Consider the following 24,530-nt stretch of genomic DNA (forward strand, 5'->3'; position numbering starts at 1 on the left):
CCAGTAGGTAAAAAGATAGTAAGAAAGGGATAAAACTGGGTAGCCCAGTAGGTAAAAAGATAGTAAGAAAGGGATAAAACTGGGTTAATACAAGACTCGATGCATTTCAAGCCAGGAGAATGTATTCTCCATGAAGTTCAGTGCGCTCCTTGCACTGAAAAACTTGACAATAGGGAAAAAACTTGAACCTTTCATGACCTCGAGATGTCCCTAAACACTTTACAGTCACTTGGTACTTTTAAAATTGTTGTCACTTGTAATATATGTAGGAAACATGGTAGCCAGTTTGCACATTGCACGGTTCCAATGACAAGATAATCCAGTTTTAGGGATGTTGGGGGCGAAGAATAAACATTAACCAAAACAATTCCCTAACTCTTTCCCATGGGATTGTTCTCTTGGGATTGTTTAACTTCTCATCCAAAAGGCAGCACCTCTCAACAGAGTATTTCCTCAGTGCTACACTGAAGCGTTAGCCTAGGTTATGTGCTCAAGTCTCTGGAGTGGAACATGAGTTTTCTAATTCAGAGGACGTGAGTATTATGAGTAATGGCTGGCACCTTCAAAAACGCCTCTGTGCTGGAGCAAACTCAAATACCCTAAGATAATGTGAAGCTTTTGATCTGAAACTGAAGTGTGTTGAATGCACTGATTTAATCTGACAATTTGCAGCACAGAAACAGGGCATTCGGCCCAATTGATCAATACCAGTGTTTATACTCCCTACATGCCTCCAGCCTCGTTACTTGTCTAACTCCATCAACATATCCTCCTATTCTTTTCTCCCTTATGTATTTAACTAGCTTTGTCTTAACAACTCCGTGTGGTAGCAGGTTTGCACATTTTTAACAATTTTCTGAGTAAAGCAGCCAATCCTGAATTCCCTCTTTGATTTATTGATAACGATCTTATGTTTATAGCCCCTAGTTTTGGACTCCCCACAAGAGACCTGTAAGAGGCCAGACCTCAGTATACTCTTTTCTAGAAAAAGGAGTCACAGCCCATTCAGCCTTTCCAGTAGTTAAAGCCTCTAAGCTCTGGTGTCATTCTTGTAAACCTTCATGCACTCTCTCCCATTGCCTCTATATCCTTTTGATAAAATGTAGACCAGACTGAACATAGTACACCAAGTGTAGTCTAGCTAAAGTTCTATGTAAGTTTAACAAATATCCTGCTTTTCAGTTCTATTGCCCTAGAAATGAACACCAGTGACTTTATTTTTTTATCTTTTTATGGCCTTGTTAACTTTCATTGCTAGTTTTTATTTGTGAATGTGTATCTCTAGGTGCCTTTGCTCCTTTACCGGTTTAGATTCTTATTCTCCAAGGAGTATGCAACATCCCTATTCCTCCTACCTCACAGTTAACTGTATTGACATTCATTGCAATTTATATGCCCAATCGTCAAGCTTATTAACGTCATCTTGCATTATGCTGCAATTTTCTTCAGTATTAGCTATACCCCTAAATTGGTATCATCCACAAATTTTGAAGTTATGCTCCCTATTCCTAAGTAGTTATTTAAATATTTTTGTAAATCATGAACAGCTGTGGTCCCAGCACCCTTTCCTGTAGAACACCCACATCCCACTTTCCTCCAGCTGAAGTATCTACCTTTAACCCCTGCTGTAGCCATGCTGCTATTTGTTCCATGACTCCACATGCTCTGAATGAGATTAAACCAGCTGCCAGTGTTACTCGTGTTATTAATTGGCACTTCGTTGATTGGGTGGTCGTAAATTGGGTATTGATGCCATTTAAAAGCATCATGAACTTCAAAAAGAGAAGGTAGACTTTTCCTTCACTTAACTAAATTAGCACTGTGCAATGCAAATGGCAGATAGAGGGAATGCATAAAGGCAACCCCTTTCCCTCCCCATGGCCCCAATTCTAGGTGACATGTTTGGAGGTCTGGCTGTGGAGGTGAGCAGCAGCAAGGGAAAGCTTCTCCAAACGGGGAGCAAAAGTGTGTCAGGGCAAGTTGTCTGGCATCAGTAGGCCTTGGTTTAATGCCTCATCTGAAAGACAGCATCTCCAACAATGCGACACTCCTAGATTATCCACTCAAGTAGAAAGTTGGACACCTGGGGCTGCATGTACACAAATCTTTGAAGATGGCAGGATAAGTTGAGAGAAGGCTTTTTTAAAAAAAAAAAGCATATGGAATCCTTGCCTTTTTAATAAAGGCACAGAGTACAAAAGCAAGGAAGTCATGTTAAATGTTTATAGAACGTTGGTGAGGAGCAGCTGGAGTATTGTTCAATTCTGGGCACCACACTCCGGGAAGGATTTATGAACTTGGAGAAGGTGTAGTAGATGTTTACAGCCATCCCTCGTTTAGCAATCCTAATGGCTCCCTTAAAAATGGCATGCTAAATGAAAACGTCCTAAACAAAAATCACTTTCCCATAAGAAAATATGTAATAAGGGTGAGTTACGTTCCTGACCTGCAATTTTTTTAGATTAAAAGCCCATATTTAATGTAATTTATGTATGCATTAAACACAGAAACAAATGAATAAGTGACAAAATATTATGAAAATTGTTTTTATTGGCACTTAAAGTACCGTGCAGTATGGTGGTGATTGAAGATTATTTTAGTGAGTCTGTAAAAGACTCATTGTTATCTGACTTACTTGTTAGCCACAACTGGAGGACGGAGCAGCTAAGCTGCTAGAAGCTGATGGTTGACTTTTCTTCAAAAATTGGTTCATCCTAGTTTTCTTGGAAAACCCCTGCCTTCCCCTGGCAATTGCTTTGTAATATTGAATGGATTTATCCAAGTCATGGCAAATACTGGAGCTGTGATTTACCATGGGGTCCATATCTTGAATGATTGACTGCATCTCATTAGGGGGAGGTGGTGACGTAGTGGTATTGTCACTGGACTAGTAATCCAGAGACTCAGAGCATTTTTGTAAACCCAGGAAAAGCATGCATACATTCTGGCCAAATCTTGCGCCAAACTGCATTTAATGTTGGACTTCACCCCAAGACTTACCAATGAACTTGATGACATGTATGATGTTGAAATTTATATCTGAGAATACCGTAGTTACTAAATTCTCTTGATTTCAGAGTCAAAAGGAAGTGAACTCAACCTGACTATCAGAAAGAGCTTTAAGGTTGAAAACGTTGGAGCACTGACTGTCACAGTGATTTCGATGAGCATTAATGGATACAAATGTCAAGGATTTGGGTTTCAGATTCTGAAATGTGAATCATTCATACTGGATGCTAATTCTTCACATGAGATCAGCATTGTGTAAGTACACATGATGGATAATGAACAATTGAGATTTGCATTTGCTTCAGGTGGATAGTAGCAGTAGCCAGGAAACTGTGAATTAGTGAGTGTTAGCCATTGTATTTAAATAATATTCTAAGTAACTCACTTTGTCATTGTTTTAGGTGAGCAAAGTACCCAGTTATTGATCACCAATGCAATTCATTCTGTTAATGCCAAGACACACTTCAAATGTCAGAAGACTGGATTGGGTTGTCAATTAGTTACAATTTCCTTTTCCAATTCTGGGAATAAAATTTTGAATCCATCTCAGACTGATGGTATAAAAGTCTCCTTTCTCAGACTGCTGGTTCTCAGGGGTGCTGTAGGCTCGAGAAAGAACTTGCAGTTATGTGGCATCTATCATAGTCTCACCCAGTGCATCTCGCAGGTTATGAAGTACTCTTAAGTTTAATTGTTATTGCAATGTAGAGAAATTCTGAAGACAATTAGTACATATTTCATGATTTTGGAACAAATATACATTTTCTTAAGTGTTAGTGATGGTTGGGGTGGGGTTAGGAGGGGTGGATTCAAACAGCATTAATTTCTCCTTTCACCACCCGTCCGTAAACTGAAAGGTGCTTTGATTTGTTTCCCTCTTTATTAGTGGTGGTGTATTTCCCAACCCCTCGGTTTTTGTGTGATCCAATTTCTATTAATAACCCCACAGCAAACTTGAGATAAGACAAACTAAAAAAGGGTTAGTTTATTGCACACATTCAAACTGCAAAAGAGAGGTCGCAATGTCACCTCCACACAGACAGTAAAGAGAGGGATAAAGAAAAGAAGGTTTTACAGTACAGAGACCACAGAGAAAATAAATATTAGTTCACGTGAGTTCCAGAGTACAGAATCAAAATCCAATGAGGTATTCCTTCACAAGGGTTGGTGGGCTGAAAACCGATGTTGTAGAATTCACTTTTCCCGTGGTGTTGACTTCACAAGATGAGATAGGCATACAGATGAATCAGTCTTGTAGTGACAGTACAGAATTCCCAGCAGGAGCAGTGTAGGTGGGGGACTAGCTATTCCTCCTGGGCAGAGCTCCTTGCCTGTGAGGCTACTAGTTAGATGGTAAACGGCAGACTGAGGTTTTCAGTTCAGCAAGGCAATATTTCTTGTTCCATAAGCCAGAGGCCCATTTCACATGACTCCCACCTCTCCACCATCTTTGTCAATGGATGTGTATCCATTGTCTGGATTCCAACGACTGTTAAATGTCTTAGCCATTAGGAATTGAAAGGAAGGTTGTAGGGCCTTTGTCTTAGCAGATGATCCATCTCCTTGCCAGCCTGGGTTATTAAATGCAGATAGCATTTGTATAGCTCTCTTTGAATTTGAGCTGTACAGTTCACGGGTAGTTATTATTGAGTCCTCAGAGATAACGAGTTGCAAATTTTCCAGAAACTGCCAGGTAGCTTCTTCTGTTCGAGGGAGGGGGGGGTCACAAACAGACTTGGGTTCAGACATTTTGAAAGTCTTTGTTTAGTTTTAAAATATTAGAAATAGCAATGAGCATATCTCTATATATTTTATAAAAATATAGTGTGAGGTCTTAGTCCCCCACATAAAGAATAATGGAGAAAGCAGTCTAGAAAGTATTTAGGATTAGATTAAGGAATGTTTATATTGTTGCCAAAAAGTACAGTAACTGAGGATTTTGGAATTCAACAAAGGATGGCCATGAAATTGATGATGAAAATAGAATGAGAGTAAATTAGTAAGAGATATAAAAATGGATTAGGTAATAAGAGATTAGCGAGATTAAACATGGAGATAGAGACAGGAGAAATTATAAGGAAATTGCAGACGCTAAACAAATACTTTGTATCTGTCTTCATGATAGAATACAGACAGAAAACATTCTGGAAATAATGAGAGACCAAGGGTCTAGTGTGAATGAGGAGCTTAAATTAGTAAAGAAATAGAACTGAAGAAATTAATATACGTAAAATTCGACAAATCCCCTGGACCTGATGGCCCACATCTCAGGGTTTTAACAGAGTTGTCTGCAGAAATAGTGGATGCATCAGTTTCAGTCTTTCAGAATAACCTAGATTATAGAATGGCCCTTGTGGATTGGAAAGTAGCAAACATAACCCCATTATTCAATAAACGAGGGAGGGAGAAAACAGGAAACTATAAGCCAGGTAGCCTGACATCAGTAGTAGGGAAAATATTAGAATATATTATTAGGGATACGACTGGCAGCCACTACTGATTGATGAAAAGCAAATTGTGTTTTGAGTTTTTTAAAATTGTAACTAGCAAAGCAGATAAGGAATATGTAGTATCTTTGGATTTTCTGAAAGCATAAGTAGTAGAGAATTAGGGTTCATGGAATTGGGGGTAACATGTTCATATGGATTGAAGCTTGGTTAATGGACAGAAAACAGAGTAGGAATAATTGGATCATTTTCCATTGATAACTAGTGGGGTACAACAAGGATCAAGAGCTTCGACAGCCTATTTATAGCCTGTATTAATGATTTGGATGAGTGTAATGTATCAAAGTTTTCTGGCAGTACAAAGTAAGCTTTGAAGAAGGCGAAAAGAGGCTGCAAATGATATCGACATGTTAATTGAGTGGCAAGAACGTGGGGATGGAATATAACGTGGAGAAATGCCAAGTTATCATCATTTGTAGGAAAAGTTAAAAATTAGAATATTTTTAAATAGAGACTGGGAAATGTTGATATTCAGAGGGATCTGGTTGTCTTTAAGCATGTTAATATGCTGCAATTAGGAAATAAATTGTAGATTAACTTTTATTACAAAGGGATTTGTTACAATCCAGTTAGGAACCAGTAACTAGGCGAAGTTTGAAATCCCGGATACTTACTAAGAGAATGAAACCTCAAGGGTTCCATGGTTTTAAACAAACAAAATAAACTTTACCATATAAAGTCAGAAAAATCAACCAATCTACAATATCTATCTTATACTCTTAACATTCAGAATTAACAAGAGGTAAGTATGAATTAGCAAGCAAACTGTAGTCAAACACACCACATTGCAATTAAATGGCAGATGCGACCAAGACTGACCATGGATTTCTCAACAACCCACCCAGATGTCAGTGACCACAGAGAATGACAAAATCTCATTAAAATGGTCTCCCTCACAAGCGAGTTGCGCTCTTAACTTTTGAAGATCTAGCCTCTGAATTCCCTCGAAAGCCATTCCAACTCTGCAACAACGACTGCTTGCTTCCAATGGTTCAGTCCCTTCTCCTGAGATTGTGTTCCACAGGATTCACAGAGCTGCACTCCTGCCTCTAATTACTGACACAATTCCATCCATTCTTTCGCAGACTGCTAGCTTCACTAAGCTGGCGCTGCCCTGGGTTTCTTCGAACTCCAGTCTCCTGGCTGCACCAAGCAATAAATGGCTCCCAGGTCTTCTCTGCCAGCTGCAAACCACACGGAAGTCCAAACTGTAAATGACACCTCCCAGCAAATATACAGATACAGAACCAGAGAACCTTCTTAAGTCCCACCCATCTCCATGACGATGTAGTCTTTCAAGGTTCACTGTTTTTAAATTGATTTAGTTCTAATTCCCAAAACAAAACATCTTTCTGGACTGCACTTCTTTGCAAGTACTGTAGACACCACGGGCTGGTTTTCCCATGCCCAACTATGGTGGGCTTAATGCCGGAGAATGCAGCAGGAGGTCCAAAAATCGGTTTCACGCCAGCGTGAAATGACAGTGGGATCATCCATTACTACCCACCATGGCGGGTCACCTTTCCCGCCAGAGGCTGGCATGAAGCTGATGTGCGTCCCACAAATGGGGTGCAGACGGATGCCCTCCACGCCCGAATGTCTGCGATGCCAGCGAGAAATCGTGCCAGACCAGAGCACACCTGGACAAACGTGGCGTGTAAGAGTCGGGACTTACCTTAAGAAGGCTTTGGGCAGCTCTCAAAGATCCCAAGTGAAGATGGAAGCTTCAAGTCACCGGAACTGGAGCATCATTTGCAGCACTGGGTGGGTGGAGCATCAACCATGCAGATCTTCTCCGTGCAGCAGCATCCAGGAGGTGGTTGTTCTTGGCGCAGCAACTTCAACCAGGGTTTGGACCATCATCCAGGGATTGGACCCTTCCCCCGCAGTTGGAAGACTGCAGGAGGTACTGCTGGGCAGCGAGAGTCTGTTAAGGGGTTTGCGGGGGTGGGGGTTGAAAAAAAGGGCGGGAAAGGAATGAAAAGGTGGTGCGGGGTTCAAGTCTAGATGGGGGCGGAGGAGGTTGGGGGTGCTGGGGGAAGAGGGAATTGGAGGGGGTGTCTCAATGCCAGCTGGAATGGAGTAGGAGGGTGGTAAGGGTTGTGGTGCATTGTAGGCAGGGGGTGGTACATGTTCAGGTCTGAAGGGATATGGTCGGGGGTGCAGAGGTCTGAAGGAATATGGGTGGGTGCAGAGGTGTGACGGTCTTCACAGGGAAGAGTAGGTGGAGTCAATGGTGGACTCCTGGGGTGCAAACTGAGGGTAACCGTGGTAGGAGGGTATGGTGAGGGTTAGAGGGCAGAGGGAGCCAGTAGGGTGGGAGAGTGAAGATGCAACGATGTCGAGTGAAGGGGCACCGAGGGTTGTTGGAAGGAATGCAGAGATGAACACTATTTCTGGGGGTGGGCAGGATGAGGGCGGGCAAGTCAATGGTAACAGGCGTGGAATTCACTGGGAAGAAAGGGACCTCGTGTTATTCTGGACATTTCCGAAGGTGATGGGGGAGGGTTGAAGGATGATGATGGGGAGGTCCAAAGTTCTACCAGAGGCAGTCAATGGTTCTGGGGGACAGGGTGTGGGTGACTGGGGGAGGGGAAAAGGTTTTGGAGTGAACCATTGCTGGGCTGGTCGCAACTATGCAGAGCTTCATGATGGAGATCTCAAGATGCTGAACGGGAGGTGGGTCATTTGGGGTGGGTGGAGATGCAAGTCATCTCAACTGGACACTGAAGGGGAACCCCAGCATGTAGTCTTGCAATGCTAGGGCCCTGGAACTCATGGGGCTTGAAGGCCAAAGGCCTAGCTTACACAGGACAGTGCTTGTATGGCTTGCAAGGGCCATTGCATATATACCTTTGCCTCCCTGCAGATACCTCATTCTGGGGGATAGGTGGGGTTGGGGGAGCGCTAAGCCTTAAGGACTACAAAAAAAACAACACATTGGACATTATTAAAGTGAATATATTTACATAAGTTTGATCTTTGTGACATTCAATAGTGCAACCGTGCAGCAATTGTGATTTCAGTATTTCTTAATTTTCCTTTCCGTTTTTATAAATCCTCTCCAACATCTGCAGCAGGGATGGAGGGAGTCTGCTGACCAGTTGGTCCTGGTGTCTCAGATTACCTTGGCGGCCGTCATCTGGAGACCTGAGGTCTGGCAGACCCTGGCTTACTTTGGCTGTCTTATTGTGGGGCAGCTGCTCCCTCTGCAGTGACAGAGGACGAGGTTGAAGGGGTCTCAGGCAAAGGGGATTCGGAAAGACCCTTAAGTCAACATGGTCCTAACCTTTTAAGTGTAATAGACACTAACCTGTTTTAGTTTATCCCACTTTTTACAGTTAAACTTTTATCTTCCAAGTACTAAACATTACCTCTAAAATATTAACATGAGCTGTGAACTATAGATATTTGTTACAGATTGGAATATGGAGTAAGGAAGTCTTAAGGTAATTGTATAGGACCTTGATGAGACCACACCTCTGGAGTATTGTATGCAGTTTTAGTGGTCTTATCTAAGGAAGGATATGCTTGCCTTGGAGTGTATGGAAAATTAAGCAGACTTATTCGCCGGAGGGAGGGTTATCCTATAAGGTGAGATCAAGTAGACTAGGATATGCTTCCTAGATTTTAGAACAATGAGAGAAAACCTAATTAAAACACATAAAATTCTTGAGAGGCTGAACAGGATAGATGCTGAGAAGATGTTTCCCCTTGCAGAGAACCAGAACTAGGGATTACAGTCTCAGAATAAGGGGTTGGCCATTTAAGACTGAGATGAGAAATTACCTTGGCTAAAGTGTTGTGAAATGTTGGAATTCTCTACCTCAAAGAGGTGTGGATGTTCAGTTGTTGAGTAAATTCAAGTCAGAGATTGATAAATTTTTGAATACTAAGGAAAACAAGGAAAATCCAGATAGTGCTGGAAGGCGTTGCTGAGGTAGGAGACCACCATGAACTTGGTGAAGGACCGAATGGCCAACACCTCCTATTTTTTTTGTTCTCATGAATAAGGTCCCACACACAACCAAGCGAATGACGAGATATTCTGTTTTAATAGTGCTGATTGAGGGATAAGTGTGGGAACATGATATTGTGGTGAGAACTGAGACCCGGCTCAAAAGGGGGCAGGATTGGGTGTTAAGTATTTCTGGCTACAATGGTTGATATTTAATGCCCTCCCCATGGCAGATTTGGTGCTGGGGTATTTAATCAGGCAGGGAGGGTGGTGGGTGGCGACACTGCCACCTTCTCAATTAAGTCCGTGGACAGCCTTTCCTTCGTGAGGCCCTTAAATGGGCAATTAATGCCCCCTTAAGGGCCTCATCCTGCCACAGCTGGCATTCGCCATACAGGGAGCATGACAGACAAACCTAGTTGAGGTTGTTTGAGGCTTCTGGGCGGGGAGAATCCTTCATTCAAAGACACTCAGTGCCTAATTGAAAGATCTGGCATCGGAAAGATGCGTCCCCCTCTCCATGATGGCGCTGTTGTTCAATAAAGCAGCTGGCCTCTGATTAGCCAGCAGATTTTGGCAGGCAGGACTTCCACCCTGGCCCTTGATCCTGGGAGAAGGCCTGCCGCTGTACAGTTAAGAGTTTGAGTGGCATTTAATTTGGTGGGTCTTGTCTAAAAGAGACAGCATGGGACTCTGCCAGACTGCCATTGCCTCCATTCAATACTGTCATAGAGGGTTGATGAGAGTAATGCAGTTGATGTGGTGCACATGGACTTCTTAAAGACACTTGATGAAGTGCCGCATAATAAGTTTTCCAGCAAAGTAGAAGCCCATAGAATAGGAGGGACATTGGCAGCGTGGACACAAAGTTGGATGAGTGACAGGAAGCAGAAAGTTGTGGTGAACGGTTGTGTTTTGGACTGGATCGAGGAAAGTATACAGTGGGGTTCCCAGAAGTCAGTACTAGGACCACTGCTTTTATTGACATATATTTATGACCTGGACTTGGGCGCACAGCACAATTTCAAAATTTGTGGATGACAAAACTTGGAAGCATTGTGGACTTTTGAGGAGAATAGTGATAGACTTCAAGAAGACATAGATGGGCTGGTGGAATGGGAAGATGAATGGCAGATGGCACTTAATGCAATGAAGTGTGAAGTGATACATTTTGGTAGGAAGAACGAGGAGAGGCAATATAAACCAAAAGCTATAATTATAAAGGAAGTGCAAGACAGAGTATCCTAGATGTATATGTGCACAAATCATTGAAGTTGGCAGGGCAGGTTGAGAAAGTGATTGAGAAGACAAATGGGATCCTGGGCTTTATAGGGGCATAGTCCACAAAAGCAAGAAGTTATTTTTAAAATACCAGTTTGGCCTCAGTTGGAGTATTGTTCCCATTTTGGGCACTGCAATTCAGCAAGGGTGAGAAGGTGCAGAAAATATTTTTGAGAATGTTTCCAGTTTTGAGGGATTTTAGTTACATGGAATAATTGGGAGAAGCTGGGGCTGTTCTTAGAGAAGATGAGAAGAAATTTAATTGAAGGGTTTCAAATCATGAAGTGGTCTAGACAGAGTAGATAGGGAGAAATCGTTCCTGTTGATGGAAGGGTCAAGAACCAGAGGACATTGATTTAAGATGATTGGCCAAAGGACCAAAGGCTATGTGAAGAAAAACCTGAGATAGCGGGTGGTTATGACCTGGAATGCACTGCCTGAGAGGGTGGTGGAAGCAGGTTCAAAAGGGAATTAGACAAGCACTTCAAGAGAAACAATTTCCAGGGCTATCGGGAAAGGAGAGTGGAGTAAACTGCTCTTGCAGAGAACCATCACGGACTGAATGGCCGCCTTCAGTGCTGTAATTTTATGATTCTAAATGTTGGCAAGGATATGAGGCCCCCCGTGCTTTCAGAAATACTATGGGTCATCCATCTGACTAGACAGTTTGGAACTTGATTAAATGCCTCATTCAAATGATGGCTCCTCCAAGAGAGCAGCACACCCTCAGTACTACACTGAAGTGTCATACTAGGTTATGTGCTCAAGTGTTGGGAAAGGGGTTTAAACTTTCAACCTCCTGACTCAAGCAAGAATGCAGCCACTGATTCAAGGCTGACACTTAGGAACACAATCCCTGCTAAATATGGATCTCCTATTTTCTTTTGTTTGAAACCATTTCCTTCATGTTAAACGTACGCTGCAAGAGTAAAATTAAGTAACTGTCCAGCTTGTGCATTTCTTCTGGTGAGCTGTATTTAACTCTCAAATAAGATTGCTGAGAGAAGAATTTGTGCTTATAAACAAAAGCAAGATACTGCAAATGTTGGAAATCTGAAATTAAAATGGAAACTGCTGGAAACACTCATCAAGTTTGGCAGCATCTGTAAAGAGAGAAAGGAGTTAACATTAAAGGTTGATGACCTTTCATCAGAACTGGTGAGGGTTCTGATGAATGGTCATTGACCTGAAATATTAACTCTTTTTTTCTTCTTCGTAGACACTGCCTGCCCTGAATATTTCCAGCATTTTCTGTGTTTGTTTAGGTGCTCATAGTTGGCATGTTAGTATTCACTGTGCATCTTGCTCTGTAGCATAGTTTTCAAGTTGCACTGTACTCAGGTGATGAGCTGTGAACTGCAGAGGGTAGGAAGGTCTGAATGGAAGCTGGAGCACCTATTACTTGTGGGAGGCAAATGGAGAGGGGAGACACTCTCCATAATGGCTTCCCCAACCTTTAGCTAGCTGCTGACAGGAAACAGTAGCAATCTAGGGAGCAGGTTGTGTGCCTATCTTTTCGAATGTCGGAGGCAGACATGGCAGATTGAAAAAAAGGAATTTTCAAAAGATAGTGAAGGATTAACGAGTTAAGTGGGCTATATCTGTGGTGCAGTATAGTGCCAGATATAGACCCACTGCTTTTTTATTTAGATTTAAACTTGTTCCATTTGGTCACGTTGCTTTATTTGACTAAATTTCTTTCTTCCCTGTCCAGGTTTACACCAGATTTTACCACTTCCTGGGTGATCCGTGAATTACAACTTTTAACTGCAAGAGGCTTGCAGTTTCAGTTTACTCTGAATGTGACTCTTCCACATCACCTGTTACCTCTTTGTGCAGACTTGGTGCCAGCGCTCAGTTGGGAGCAGCCATTCTGGATCATCGTCTGCCTTTTTAGCTGGTCAGAAATTTAACAAGAAACTTAAATATACTTGAAGTACAGTTTTAAAATGACAACAGTTTTTGTGATATTATTTTGAGTAATTGTTTTTTATCTGTGCTCTTGTAAAGCAAACTTGTTTAAAATACCTGATCAGTTCATTCTCTGTCTGCTATTTCTATTTAAATAGATACTAAATTAAGCTTCTGACTGGAGTCCAAATATTGACTTTGTATGTTGATTACCTGAGTCTTGCCACCTTGTTTCTTTCATTATGGAGAGATTTAAGCATTCAAATTCCTAACTAATGAGGATTTTCCGATTGTAGCCAAGGCAAAAAGTTCAGGTTTCATTTGAAGAATTATGGCCAGAATTTTTACCTTGATGGGCGGGCGGGTCCCACCGGCTCGGCGGCAGGCGGGCAGCCGAACTCTGCCGCCGAAACAGGGCCTGCCGCCATTTTGAGTGGGCGGGCCAATTAAGGCCCACCCAGCGACCTGCCCGACAGGAAGTGTGGGGGGTGGAGGGATTCCCCACCTGTCAAAAGTACGCTCTTTCGTGCATGCGCGCGAAAGAGTGCACATCTCCCTGAGACTAAGTGTTGTCTTGGAGATTAATGACAGTATAAAAATCTTTAAAAATAGAAAATATATTAAAATTATTAACATGTCCCCCTCGTGGCAATGTCACACGAGATGGGGCATGTTAATAAGAAGCACATAAACTTTATTGAAGTTTTTAAAAACGGACATGAAACCTCATCTCATCAGTGGATGAGATTTCATGTATTATCAGAAGCCCGCTGGGGCTCTTGGCCTGCCCTCCAGCCTTAAGGTTGGACGGGCAGGGCACTTAAGAAGCTTAATTATCCTGATAATGGCCTTAATTGGCCATTGACAGGTCGGTGGGCAGACAGCTGATTTCGCTGTCCGCCCGCCTTCCTCAATATTTAAATGGACCGGGATGACGTTAGGGGTTCCTCCCGACGTCATCCCGTGTCATTTTCCCATCGGTGAGCGGGCCCTGCCCCAAATCGACGACGGGAAAATTCTGCCCTATTTGTACTGATTGCTTTCCCAGCCCTGTCCCAAATCTCTCATGCCAGGATTCATAAACATCAGGGTACACATTGTTTTGCTTGGGGTGGGATTTTTCATTGGTGGCAGGGGTTTAGCTGCCAGTACCAAATGGTGGTTGGGTGGCGACCCAACTTCAGACAGTGGGACCCAGGGTTGGAATTCACTGCCACCAGGCCTGCCACCCAGTTAAGGACAGTCACCTGCCCCTAAGAGTTGCCAGCTCAATTCGAGAAACCACTGCTGATTGTCATAAAAACCCATCTGGTTCACTAATGTCTTTTAGGGAAGGAAATTTGCTGCCCTTACCTGGCCTGGCCTACATGTGGCTCCAGACCCACAGCAATGTGGTTGACTCTTAAAAATGCCCTCTGAACAAGGGCAATAGATCCTGGCTTAGCCAGCGCTGCCCACATCCCACAAACAAAAAAAAAAGTGAATCAGGTGCCCATTGTACACTGTACCCGAAATTCTGATGGACGGATTCAAATGGGAAGGAAAATCAGCTGTGTTGTATAACGTTCCCATTAAAATTGCATTGTCCCCTCTGTTTTAGTTTGCAATTCCCCATGAAAATACTCTGGATTAACAGGACTTATTAGAAGAAGTTAGTTTCACAGTAATGTGTCATTTGTTAACTGCAAATTTTTGATTTATTGTCCTATCCTTGTTATTTAGCTGGAGAAATATTTACAATGCAATTTTTTTTTGTAGTTTGCTGCTGTTTTGTGTCATCATAATGGCCTATCAACGTGCTCACTACATTTTGACAGAGTTTAGTCAAGCTAGATCAGGACCATGCCACACCTCCCTGCTGCTCCAACAGGATAGAACCTCCGTTAACACACTTGGCTCCACGACTTACAAGTAAGCTTTCTGTAATAACACAACATTTTTTCAACAAAAAGCTTTAAAAAAGAACACTGCTTTTGCAATGGTTAAATTTTAGTTTGTCCATTTGGTTCACATGAGTGAACGTGGTGAAAATATACACTTGACTAAGTCTCAAGTAGTAGATATACACCAGAAATAATGATGTTTAATTAATCACAGGCAAGTCAATAATTTACATTCATTTTAAAAAAAAACCTTTTCTTATACAGGCAGCCTTTAAAATTAGATAATTCTCGATGATATAATTTTAATAGTTTTCTTTTTTTTTGTCAGGTTAAGTAGAACCGGCTGCAAGATTTACAGTGAAGGTAATAATTTGCCAGACAGGGGGAAAGGAAGAGGGGCTCTAGCAATGAATGGGCCCTCTGTCCGAGCCCACAGTACTTCAAAACGGAGTTCCGTTAACTCAAACCATTGTCCGAGAAAGCTCAAATACTACAGCAAAAGTAAATTGAGTGCATCTGCAAATATTAGCTGTGGGATGAGCGAAGAGTATCAGCAGACCAGTGGCATGCCATTTTATAGTCCAAAGGAGCAGCAACCTCACACTGAGAGTCCCCTATATATGAAACTACATGATGAAAATTATGGACCATTTGCAGGAGAAGATCTGGAAAAAGTAGAGGAAATGGTACAAGAGTGTGAGAGGAAACCATTTTTTCTTGAAGCTGAACCTACTACTGATCATGAACTTGTGACCTGTGTACTGTCAGAGGAACGAAGCTCAGAGATTCCTATCCCTGTCCCTGACATTAAAGAATTGAATCACTACGGATCTTTCCAAGCACATACTCTAGATGAAAGCCATGATCATCTGGTGTCAGATGAAAGCTTCAGGACTGATGAAACACAATTTGCTTCATCCAGTATTAAAGGTATTTTAATATTTTAAGGATTTATCATCTTATTTTAATTGACGCTGATTCATGTTGCACTGTTCCAGTATATGTAGGATAACTAGATAATTTATAGTTTTTATAAGGTAATAGCATAGTCAGCCGGTTATGATGCCATTGCAAGAAGCACACTAAATGAATTACTGATCTAAATCTATTGTCTTAGTTTACAGATTTTGTTTGATACCCCTTTTATATTGGTTTGATACTGGTGCCTACATTAAAATGAAGCAAGCCAGTTGCATGAGTTCACATCACTTGCTCCATATAGCACTGAGTTGGAGAAAGTAGGTCACTGTGCACACAAGTTCGATATATGCACTGAGATAAAAGCAAAATACTGCGGATGCTGGAAATCTGAAATATAAACTGAAAATGCTGGAAAAACTCAGCAGGCCTGGCAGCATCTGTGGAGAGAGAAATAGAGTTAAGGTTTCAAGTCCATATGACTCTGCTCTATATGCACACTGTTTTACTAACCAGCACCCATATGTCTAAGAAATAAGTTGCTGTGCCAGGTCTAAATAAAGATGCAAGATAATGGCTCCACTCAAGCTTATCCAATGAGCAACTAAGCTCACTAAACCAGAGGAGTTCCACAATTGAATCCCTGTACTGAGGTAAACTGACTTCAACTGCAGCACTAAAGTGGGTTCTGCAACTAGGCTTCAGCCTCTGAATGTGGGGTCCCTGTTCTGCTATTCAGTGGTTCTATCTGGAGGTTTGTGAAGTGTCAAGTGGGGACAGAATTGGATATAGCCATTCTTCAGTGTACCCCGTTTTCACATTCCCTCCATCAATTGGATACTCCATGTTGAATCTGGCACATAAATAATACCACTTAGTCGAGGTAATGCAGAACTATCAGTGCCTGTGAATTCATTACCAAAGGAGGGGATGACTCTTTCAGGACCGGTGGATAAACCCTGGTGTGAGGGGAGGCATTGGGAAGAGAATTGGTTCGAAGTAGAAAATTTCGATGCGATATTTTGTTAGGTGTTAGTGTTTTTTATTTAAGTTGTAATTCTAATGCTCAGATAAGCCACAGCAAGGGACACTGGAGAAGATCAGCGAAAATCTGAAGACAAAAGAGCAGGTGCCCCATGAACCTCAAGAAAAGGCTCATGTGCCAGTCCTACAAAATGTACTGCCTTCCTTTATAACACAGAAGCTGTCCACAGCTGAGGTACGGGAACTTTAATTGTGTATCAAACAAGAGCAACCTATAAACCCTAAGAAGTATTTTTAGATGAATGTTTTCTGCTTTTGAACCTTTACGTCGTTGCACCTGCCCTTAAAGATGTACTTTAAAAAAAATGCCTGATGCACAGGCTGGGCGTTGGAAGCCCTGGAGTAGGAATTCTTTGACCAAAATGGGTGGTGTTGAGGGGTGGGATTTTCAGGTCCTACCTGCCTGCTGCCAGGATTGTCTGGTCTCACCGAAAATCAGTGGACTTTTGGTTGGGCTGTCGAGACTCATGCGGTGGGTCCCGCCATGACAGAGCCGGAAAATCCCAGCCAAAGAATGGGTCTGCCAGCAAGACACACCATACATACTCCTGAAGCACCCATTGTACTGCTAAGGTGCTCCAATTACACTATATGGCTGACTCTTACTTTTTAAAGCCATATTGAACATTTTGGGCTTGACTGAGTGATAGTACTCGTGCTTCTGAGTCAGAAGGTTGAGGGCTCAAGTTCTGTTCCAGAAACTTGGCACTAAATCTATATTGGCGTTCCAGTGAGTGCTACCTTTAGCATGAGACGTTAAACTGAGCTCTTGTCTCCTCTTTCAGGTGGATGTAAAAAAGCCCACAGCACTATTAAGGGAGTGGGTTCTCCAAATATTCTAACCAAAACCAACATTTGTATCTCAACTAACACCTAAAAACAAACGACCTAGTCATTTATTCAATTACTGCTTGTGGGACTTTGCTTTGCACAAATTGGCTTTTCCAGTTTCTATACTATAACAGTGACTAAACTTCAAAAGTATTTCATTCACTGTGAAACATTTTGTCACCCTTTTAAGGTTAAAAATAATAAATGCAGGACCATTTGTTTCTCATTGTGCACTGTACGTGTGCAACTTCTGAGCACCAACAGTGACACTGAGCCTATTTCACTGTGCTCAGTAGGCCTCACTGTTTCCTTTAATATACTTTATCTTAATACTGAATTGGAATTTTGTTTAGTACCATGCAAAGATACTTCTTTTTCTGGCTCCCCATGAAGTGCTAACTAATAGCACAGAACATAAGTTTAATGAAATATAATTTTGAAAGCTGTGACGTTGATGATTCCTATCCGAAAAATAGAATTGCCCAATTTGAGTCAGTTTTTGATAAATCATAATATGCTGATACCATTTTATAATAAACTTGTCACAGTATAATCTGGTTAAAATATTTAATTCTATCAGCAAAAGACATCAATGGACAACATTAAACAGAAAAGACAACAGGAGAAAAGTGAAGTTACAATTCGTAATAAATGGAAAGGAAGAAAAACTTGTGGGAAAAACAGGAATATTTCTGTGCAGTAAGTATGAAATCTCTGAAAATTTTTTTTAAAGTTATAAGGTAACTAGATATGTTTATGGGCGACATAAATATTACTAATTGCACATCAGTGGATCAGGCTGCTATCGGTACAGTTTGTCACATTTTTGCAGAAAGGATCTGGAAACTGTGTTTTAAAACAATGTATTTGCACTGGTTTAAGAAGGTAGGCCACATGCTGCAGATATTTCCAGGATGTGTATTGACACTGTTAACCAGGAGATTAGAAACAGTAGCAGAGTTGTTACAAAGGTATCTGGGATAACTAGCAATGATTCACACTGTGTGGGTTGGAATGGCCCATGTTAAACTTTGTATGGAGCTAGTTTCAAAGGGAGGGTGAGTAGTCATAAGTTTAGTTGAAGCTCATCTGACAAACTCCTGGAGATGGAGTGGGATCAGGTATTGAGCTCTAACAAATAATAAAAAACAATACAAGAGCAGTCAGGTTTTGTTTTCAAGGCAGGCTTTAAAAGCACCCAGGATTAGGTAAAGAGGAAGATTTTGAAGGTTGACAAGTGTTTGGCAACAGAGAGAGCTGATGACGCTCTATGCAGAGAATGTAAGGGACTAAATCCATTTCAGTAAGGTGACTTGCATGAGGAAGCTTAGCGACCTCATCATTTTATATTTAATATATTCCATGAAGACAGTGAATCTGATCATAATTTTCTCTGTTCACCTGCTGTGAAATAAAATAAGTTAATGATTTGCATTAAGACTTGAATGACCAGGTGCATGTTTGGTTCATCTTCAGAGAGATTGAAGAAATATACATTTGAAAGGCACAGATCTGGCCCAGAACACAATGAAATGCTATTTTTGCATCCTGGGTTACACTATTGTACAAGTGGGCAATAGGATCAGACGAGTTGACTCCTGTAAAACTAGAGTGCCCGATGCCACTGAATTTGAGATGTCTAGAGCCTCACATGTCCTCATAGCCAGTGAGCTCCAGGTCATTGCTACACACTGGGTAAAAAAGCTCTTCCTTGCGTTCCCCTGTATCTCTTGGCCAAAACCTTCAGGCTGTGCCCCCTTGTCCTCGTATCATCAGCTACTGGGAACAACTTTTCTTTGTCTACATTATCTAAACTTGCCGTTACCTGTACACTTCTTCTATCAGATTTCTCCTCAACCTCCTTTGCTCCAAGGAGAAAACCTCAGCTTCTCCAACCTAGCCTTATAGGGCATCAAAGGTGGAGGTGAGTATGAGGTTGAGCAAATCATTAACTGCAGAAGTATTTTGGCAATCAGAGGGCCAAAGGCTAGACAATTGGGATCTTGGAATTTTGGTTTTTTTTTCATTCGTTCATGGAATGTGGGCGTCGCTGGCCAGACCAGCATTTATTACTCATCCCTTGTTGTCCCGGTTCAGTGGGCATTTAAGAGTCAACCACATTGCTGTGGGTCTGGAGTCAGATGTAGGCCAGACAAGGTAAGGATAGCAGGCTCCCTTCCCTAAAGGACAAATGCCCCCTCCTGAATCCTCCATCCCCACCTTCATTAGTTTAAAACCCTTACCTATTGCCCAAGTTAGGTGATTGCTAGAACACTTGTCCCAGCCCAGTTTAAGTGGAAACCATCCAAACAGAACATCCACCTCTTTCTCCAGTACCGGTGCCAGTGCCCATGAAGCAAGACAATCAATTTTATTACCTGTGAGTTCCTGCATTTTAATTTGGACCCTAGCTCCTCAAACTTTCTCAGCAGAACCTCATTCCTAGTTCTACCTATGTTGTTGGCTCCTATGTGGACCGCGACAACTCCCCTGCCTGCTCCCTGGTTCTTCTCCAGCTTTAGTTGGAGAAGGTACCGGGCAGGAAGCCCAACGTTTGGAACTCGGTCTCAAATGTAGAGAACAGTATTTATTCCCCCACCCGCCCCCTAACCCATAACTATACTATACCCTACTACATCCCTTTTCACTCCTTCCACTTGAATAGCCTCCTGTACCACGGTGCCAAGGTCAGTTTGCTCATCCACTCTGCAGACATCTGCCCTCATCTGCAGGCAGCAAGAACTGCGTATCTGTTGGATAAAGGCAAAGGCTGAGGCTCTTGCAGCATTGCACCTGGGGTCTCCTCACCTGATTGATCTACAATCATGCCCTCCTGACCCTGACCACTAACCAGACCTGTACTACCAGCTAACCTAAGTCTGGCTGCTTCCTGAGCCAGTGTCGAGGTAACTCCTACCCCCTCTGATGTCCCGCAAAGTCTGAACTGAAGTCCCTTAAGATGTAGATTGTAGACTATTAATGATCTTGAATTTCTTACCTTCAAAGGAAAAGAACATTTTTAATTTGCCTTGTGGTTAGAAGCTGTGCTAAGAACTGGCTAAACTTCAAATATCTGACTCTTTTGCTAGGTCAACTGAACAGACAGGGGATCTGCCCAGCGGGAGAAACTACAATCGTAGACAAAAAGAGGATAGAATTCAGGACCGAACTAGGAAGATGTGGCAATATGGAAAAAAGGAAAATGCAAGCATCCATACAAAACCAGACTTTTATCTTAAAGAGGCAGAAAATGGTAACCATCCAACATGTATTGCATGTTCTTGAAATTCTAATGTGTTCAGCTGGCCTAAATTGATAGAGCTCTCACAATTGCAATGGGATAAATCCAATTACGTCAATACTGTAATTGGAGGTATTTCCTATTACTGTATCAAGCTTATATACTTCAGTGTAATGGCACAATTAATCAAATCTCTGGTAGCTATAAATATTGCAGTAACTGTAACTTGTAGATGCTTTAATATGCACAAATAGGCTATTGTTTCATCAGACTGATAATTTTCAAATCAAGCTTGCTCTATCTGAAATGCTGCAAGCTTTAAATCATCATTGTTAAAAGTAACAGTTTTTGCTGAATATTGTTTAAGCCTTGTACTGGGTCTTTGTTTTAGGGCATTGTTGTCCAAACTGGAAGGTGCTACTCGGGAAAGTGCGTTCTGGTGAATCCAGCTCTGATTCTGGTAGTTCGTCAGATAGTGTGAGAGCAAGCCGTGACAGCTGGGGAAGTTGGAGCAGCAGTAGTTCTGAAGGTGAAAAGGATCAAAGCATCAATGCCAGATTGCACTTTGTATCCTCTGCTGCACAGAGTAAGTAATGACTTTAAAATAAAATCCTACATATAAATTATAATTCAAGACAGGATTAGACAGTGGACTTTTGTCTATCGGACCTCAACTCAAATGCTAAATGGTGGAAGGTGTGAGATGAGTTTGGACAGTGTCTAAGTTTGGACAGTTTGTTCCTAGTCACTATTGGCCAGCCGCACAAAGCAACCTCAAGCTTAGCACTAGTCATGTCAGCAAGACACTTCTACAGATGATTGCTGTGGAAAATGGATATGTTGGTGCAGCCAATGATGCTGTTCTGAGATTGGGTCCAAGGCACATCAGTGGTGACTCTAGCTCTACCCACCTGATGGAAACTGGGCAGGTAGGCAATGAAAATTAGCCAGGAGACCTATCTACTAACATACCGCTCTGTTCCTGCCGTTCTTCTGTTTTAGACATCTCTTCTGGGCAAGCAGCATGGCCACCCAGCTAACACTGCAGACTGGGGTTGAGTGTCTTAATCAGGTCCTGGCTACACTCTCATTTGTATCGTGAGTAGGAAGCTGGTGAAGATAACAGGAAGAGCAGCTGGGGCCAGGAGAGGCCTGATCTGATACGATTTTTTTAACTTGTCTAGTGGGGCCAGTAGGAGCAGGAGTGCTTCTCCAGCTCCCACAAGGAAAGTTTAGACCTCCCTTGCCTTTGTCTCTTTCCCACCCCCCAAACATGCACCTTTTCAAGATCATAAGATCCTGGTGAAAGCTCCTCCCCATGATTTTACACGCTTGCCAGTGATTGTTTCCTGCAGTCCTGGCTGGTGGCTTTCCTGCTGCCCAAAATTATGCTTGTACGAAGGCCAACTAATTGAGATGGGAGGGACAGACAACTTACTGGGGATGTAAATGAGACTGGAGAGTTAAAATCTCCAGCTCAACAGCAGCCCTTTTTTTGCCACACGTTTTGCAGCCTTGTCATTGCCTCAATCCTCCTCCCAAGGCAATGTCTAAAGTTGAATCAGCATGTGAAATTTTGACAACCTGTTTGATCTGACTCTGAGCTTGACCTTTAGGCCTTGCATCTTTACCATGACCAGAACAATTACTACTGTATCACAGCACTGCCTGTTCTGCCTTCTGCCTGAAACCATGCACTTGCCCCCTCCAAATTTGCTGCCCTAATTTCCTCAATTCTGGCCTCCCATTTTCCATAAACTCTAACTTGTCCAAAACTGTTGTACGTGTTCTGTCCTGCTCCAAGTCCCACTGGCCTATAACCCTTGTCCTCATCAAGATACACTGGACCTAGGTTCTTCAATATATTAACTTCAAAATCCTTGTCATTAAATCCATGACTTTGCCCAATCTATCTTTGCAATTTCCTCCAGTCCTGCATCATGTCCCAACCACCTCATTCCTCTACTCCAGCCTTCCGTGCACTTTGACACTTTACCTCACCATTGTGGCAGTGCCTTCACTGCCTTGGTCCTACTTCTGGAATTCCCTTCCTAAACCCTTTGGCTTCTCATCTCTCTCCACCTTTCAAAATCTTCTAACAACTCAGCTCTTCTGATCTTTTGGGTACCCCAACTAATGTTTCCCTTCCTGCTTCAATGTCCTTACACTTGTGCACCATGGGATACTCCTATGTATTAAAGATATTTTATACAATTGTTGGTCCAGGATTCACACACATCTGATGCAAAATTTTACCTATAAACTATTTTACCTATCTTTTGGAAGAAAAGTATACCTGCATATAATGTGTTTTTGAATTTTAAATATTTACTTTAGGGGAGAGGATTTTCCAGCAAGCTTCTCCAATTTATAGCCCCCCTTTGCATGAACATCACAGTCCAGTGAGTGGAAGGTAACTATAAATATCATTTTTCTAAAAAGTAGCCGCATTATATGAAATGCAGCTAAAATTTTATACTTCCTTTCTATTTTGTAAAAGGCTTGTTCATTTCAGCCAATCATCCAATAACAATGTACGTTTAAGAGGAGATCCACAGCCCTCAACTCTCCAAGATAAAAGCTTTTGCCCCACCTTTGCTGCAGTCGCTGCAGGTTTAAAGAAAAGTCCAGGTAAGACTGAGATTGTAGGTTAGAATGTAATCGATAATTTAGAACGTGATCTTGTTAGTAAATGCTTCTAGTCTTCTTAAGAAAAAACAGCATTTGATGACATTTAACCCTTGAGAAAACTGAAGTTAAGCAGTATTCTTATGTTAAAGATATTGTGCTGCACTTGCTTACTTTGTACCTGCGCTATCACTAATATCTTAGCAAGTGCTATAAAAATTTTGGCTATTAGATTTTATATATGAGAGACTTGATGCTGTTCTGAGATTGGGTCTAAGGGAAACGCAGTCCCTTTGAAGAAATGCACAAATTACTATGCGAGGTCACCCAATAGATCATGGGGTTGATTTTACACTTGCTGAAATAGATGTTAATGAGGCAGTATCACCTCAAAGTAGGGTCGACAGACTTATATGAACATCTGAACTAGAAGCAGGAGCAGGCTACTTGTCCCTTCAAGCCTGCTCCGCCATTCATTAAGATCATGGCTGATCTGATTGTAATCTCCCACCTACCCCTGATAACTGTTCACCCCTCGTTAATCAAGAATCTATCTAGCTCTGCCTTAAAAATATTCAAAGACCCTGCTTCCACTACCTTTTGAGGAAGAGTGCCAAAGACTCAGGACCCTCTGATAAAAAAAATTCTCCTCATCTCGGTCTTAAATGAGCGACCCCTTATTTTTAAACTGTGACCCCGGTTCCAGATTCTCCCACAAGAGGAAACATCCGCTCCACGTCCACTCTGTCGACTCCTCAGGGCCTTAAATGTTTTGATCAAATCACCTCTTACTTTTCTAAACCCCAGACGACACAAGCCTAACCTGTCCATCCTTTCCTCATTAGACAACCCGCCCATTCCAGGTATTAGCCTGGTAAACCTTCTCTGAACTGCTTCCAATGCATTTACATCCTTCCTTAAATAAGGAAAACAATACTGTACACAATACTCCAGATGTGGTCTCACCAGTGCCCTGTACAACTAAAGCATAACCTCCCTACCTTTATTGCAAGGGGAATTGAATACAAACGATAAAATTCTATTAGCTTTCCTAATTACTTGCTGTACCTGCATACTAGCCTTTTGTGATTCATGCATTGGACACTCAGATCCCTCTGAATCTCAGCTCTGCAATCTCTCACCATTTAGATAATATGCTTTTTTATTCTACCTGCCAAAATGGACAATTTCACATTTGCCCATGTTACACTCCATTTGCCAGGTCTTTGCCCACTGACTTAATCTATCTATGTCACTTTGTAGCCTCCCTTACGTCCTCTTCACAACTTACTTTCCTACCTATCTTTGTGTCGTCAGTA

At 42.0% G+C, this 24,530-nt stretch overlaps 1 protein-coding gene across 2 annotated transcripts in view; it reads left to right on the plus strand.

Annotated features, from left to right (window-relative positions):
• Nucleotides 1-24,530, plus strand: part of tmem131l (transmembrane 131 like) — a 172,767-nt gene that overhangs the window by 135,353 nt on the left and 12,884 nt on the right. Inside the window, exons 22-31 of one of the 2 annotated variants that reach the window (XM_078541629.1) lie at nt 3,078-3,264; nt 12,470-12,655; nt 14,425-14,577; nt 14,878-15,479; nt 16,538-16,686; nt 17,923-18,041; nt 20,432-20,595; nt 20,975-21,169; nt 22,921-22,996; nt 23,084-23,214. In XM_078541629.1, the coding sequence (XP_078397755.1) occupies nt 3,078-3,264; nt 12,470-12,655; nt 14,425-14,577; nt 14,878-15,479; nt 16,538-16,686; nt 17,923-18,041; nt 20,432-20,595; nt 20,975-21,169; nt 22,921-22,996; nt 23,084-23,214 (1,962 nt within the window). The remainder of the gene's footprint in view (nt 1-3,077; nt 3,265-12,469; nt 12,656-14,424; nt 14,578-14,877; nt 15,480-16,537; nt 16,687-17,922; nt 18,042-20,431; nt 20,596-20,974; nt 21,170-22,920; nt 22,997-23,083; nt 23,215-24,530) is intronic. The other variant, XM_078541637.1, reaches the window with a different exon arrangement.

The sequence above is a fragment of the Cetorhinus maximus genome, chromosome 1, assembly GCF_964194155.1.
Source record: "Cetorhinus maximus chromosome 1, sCetMax3.hap1.1, whole genome shotgun sequence".
NCBI lineage: Eukaryota > Metazoa > Chordata > Chondrichthyes > Lamniformes > Cetorhinidae > Cetorhinus > Cetorhinus maximus.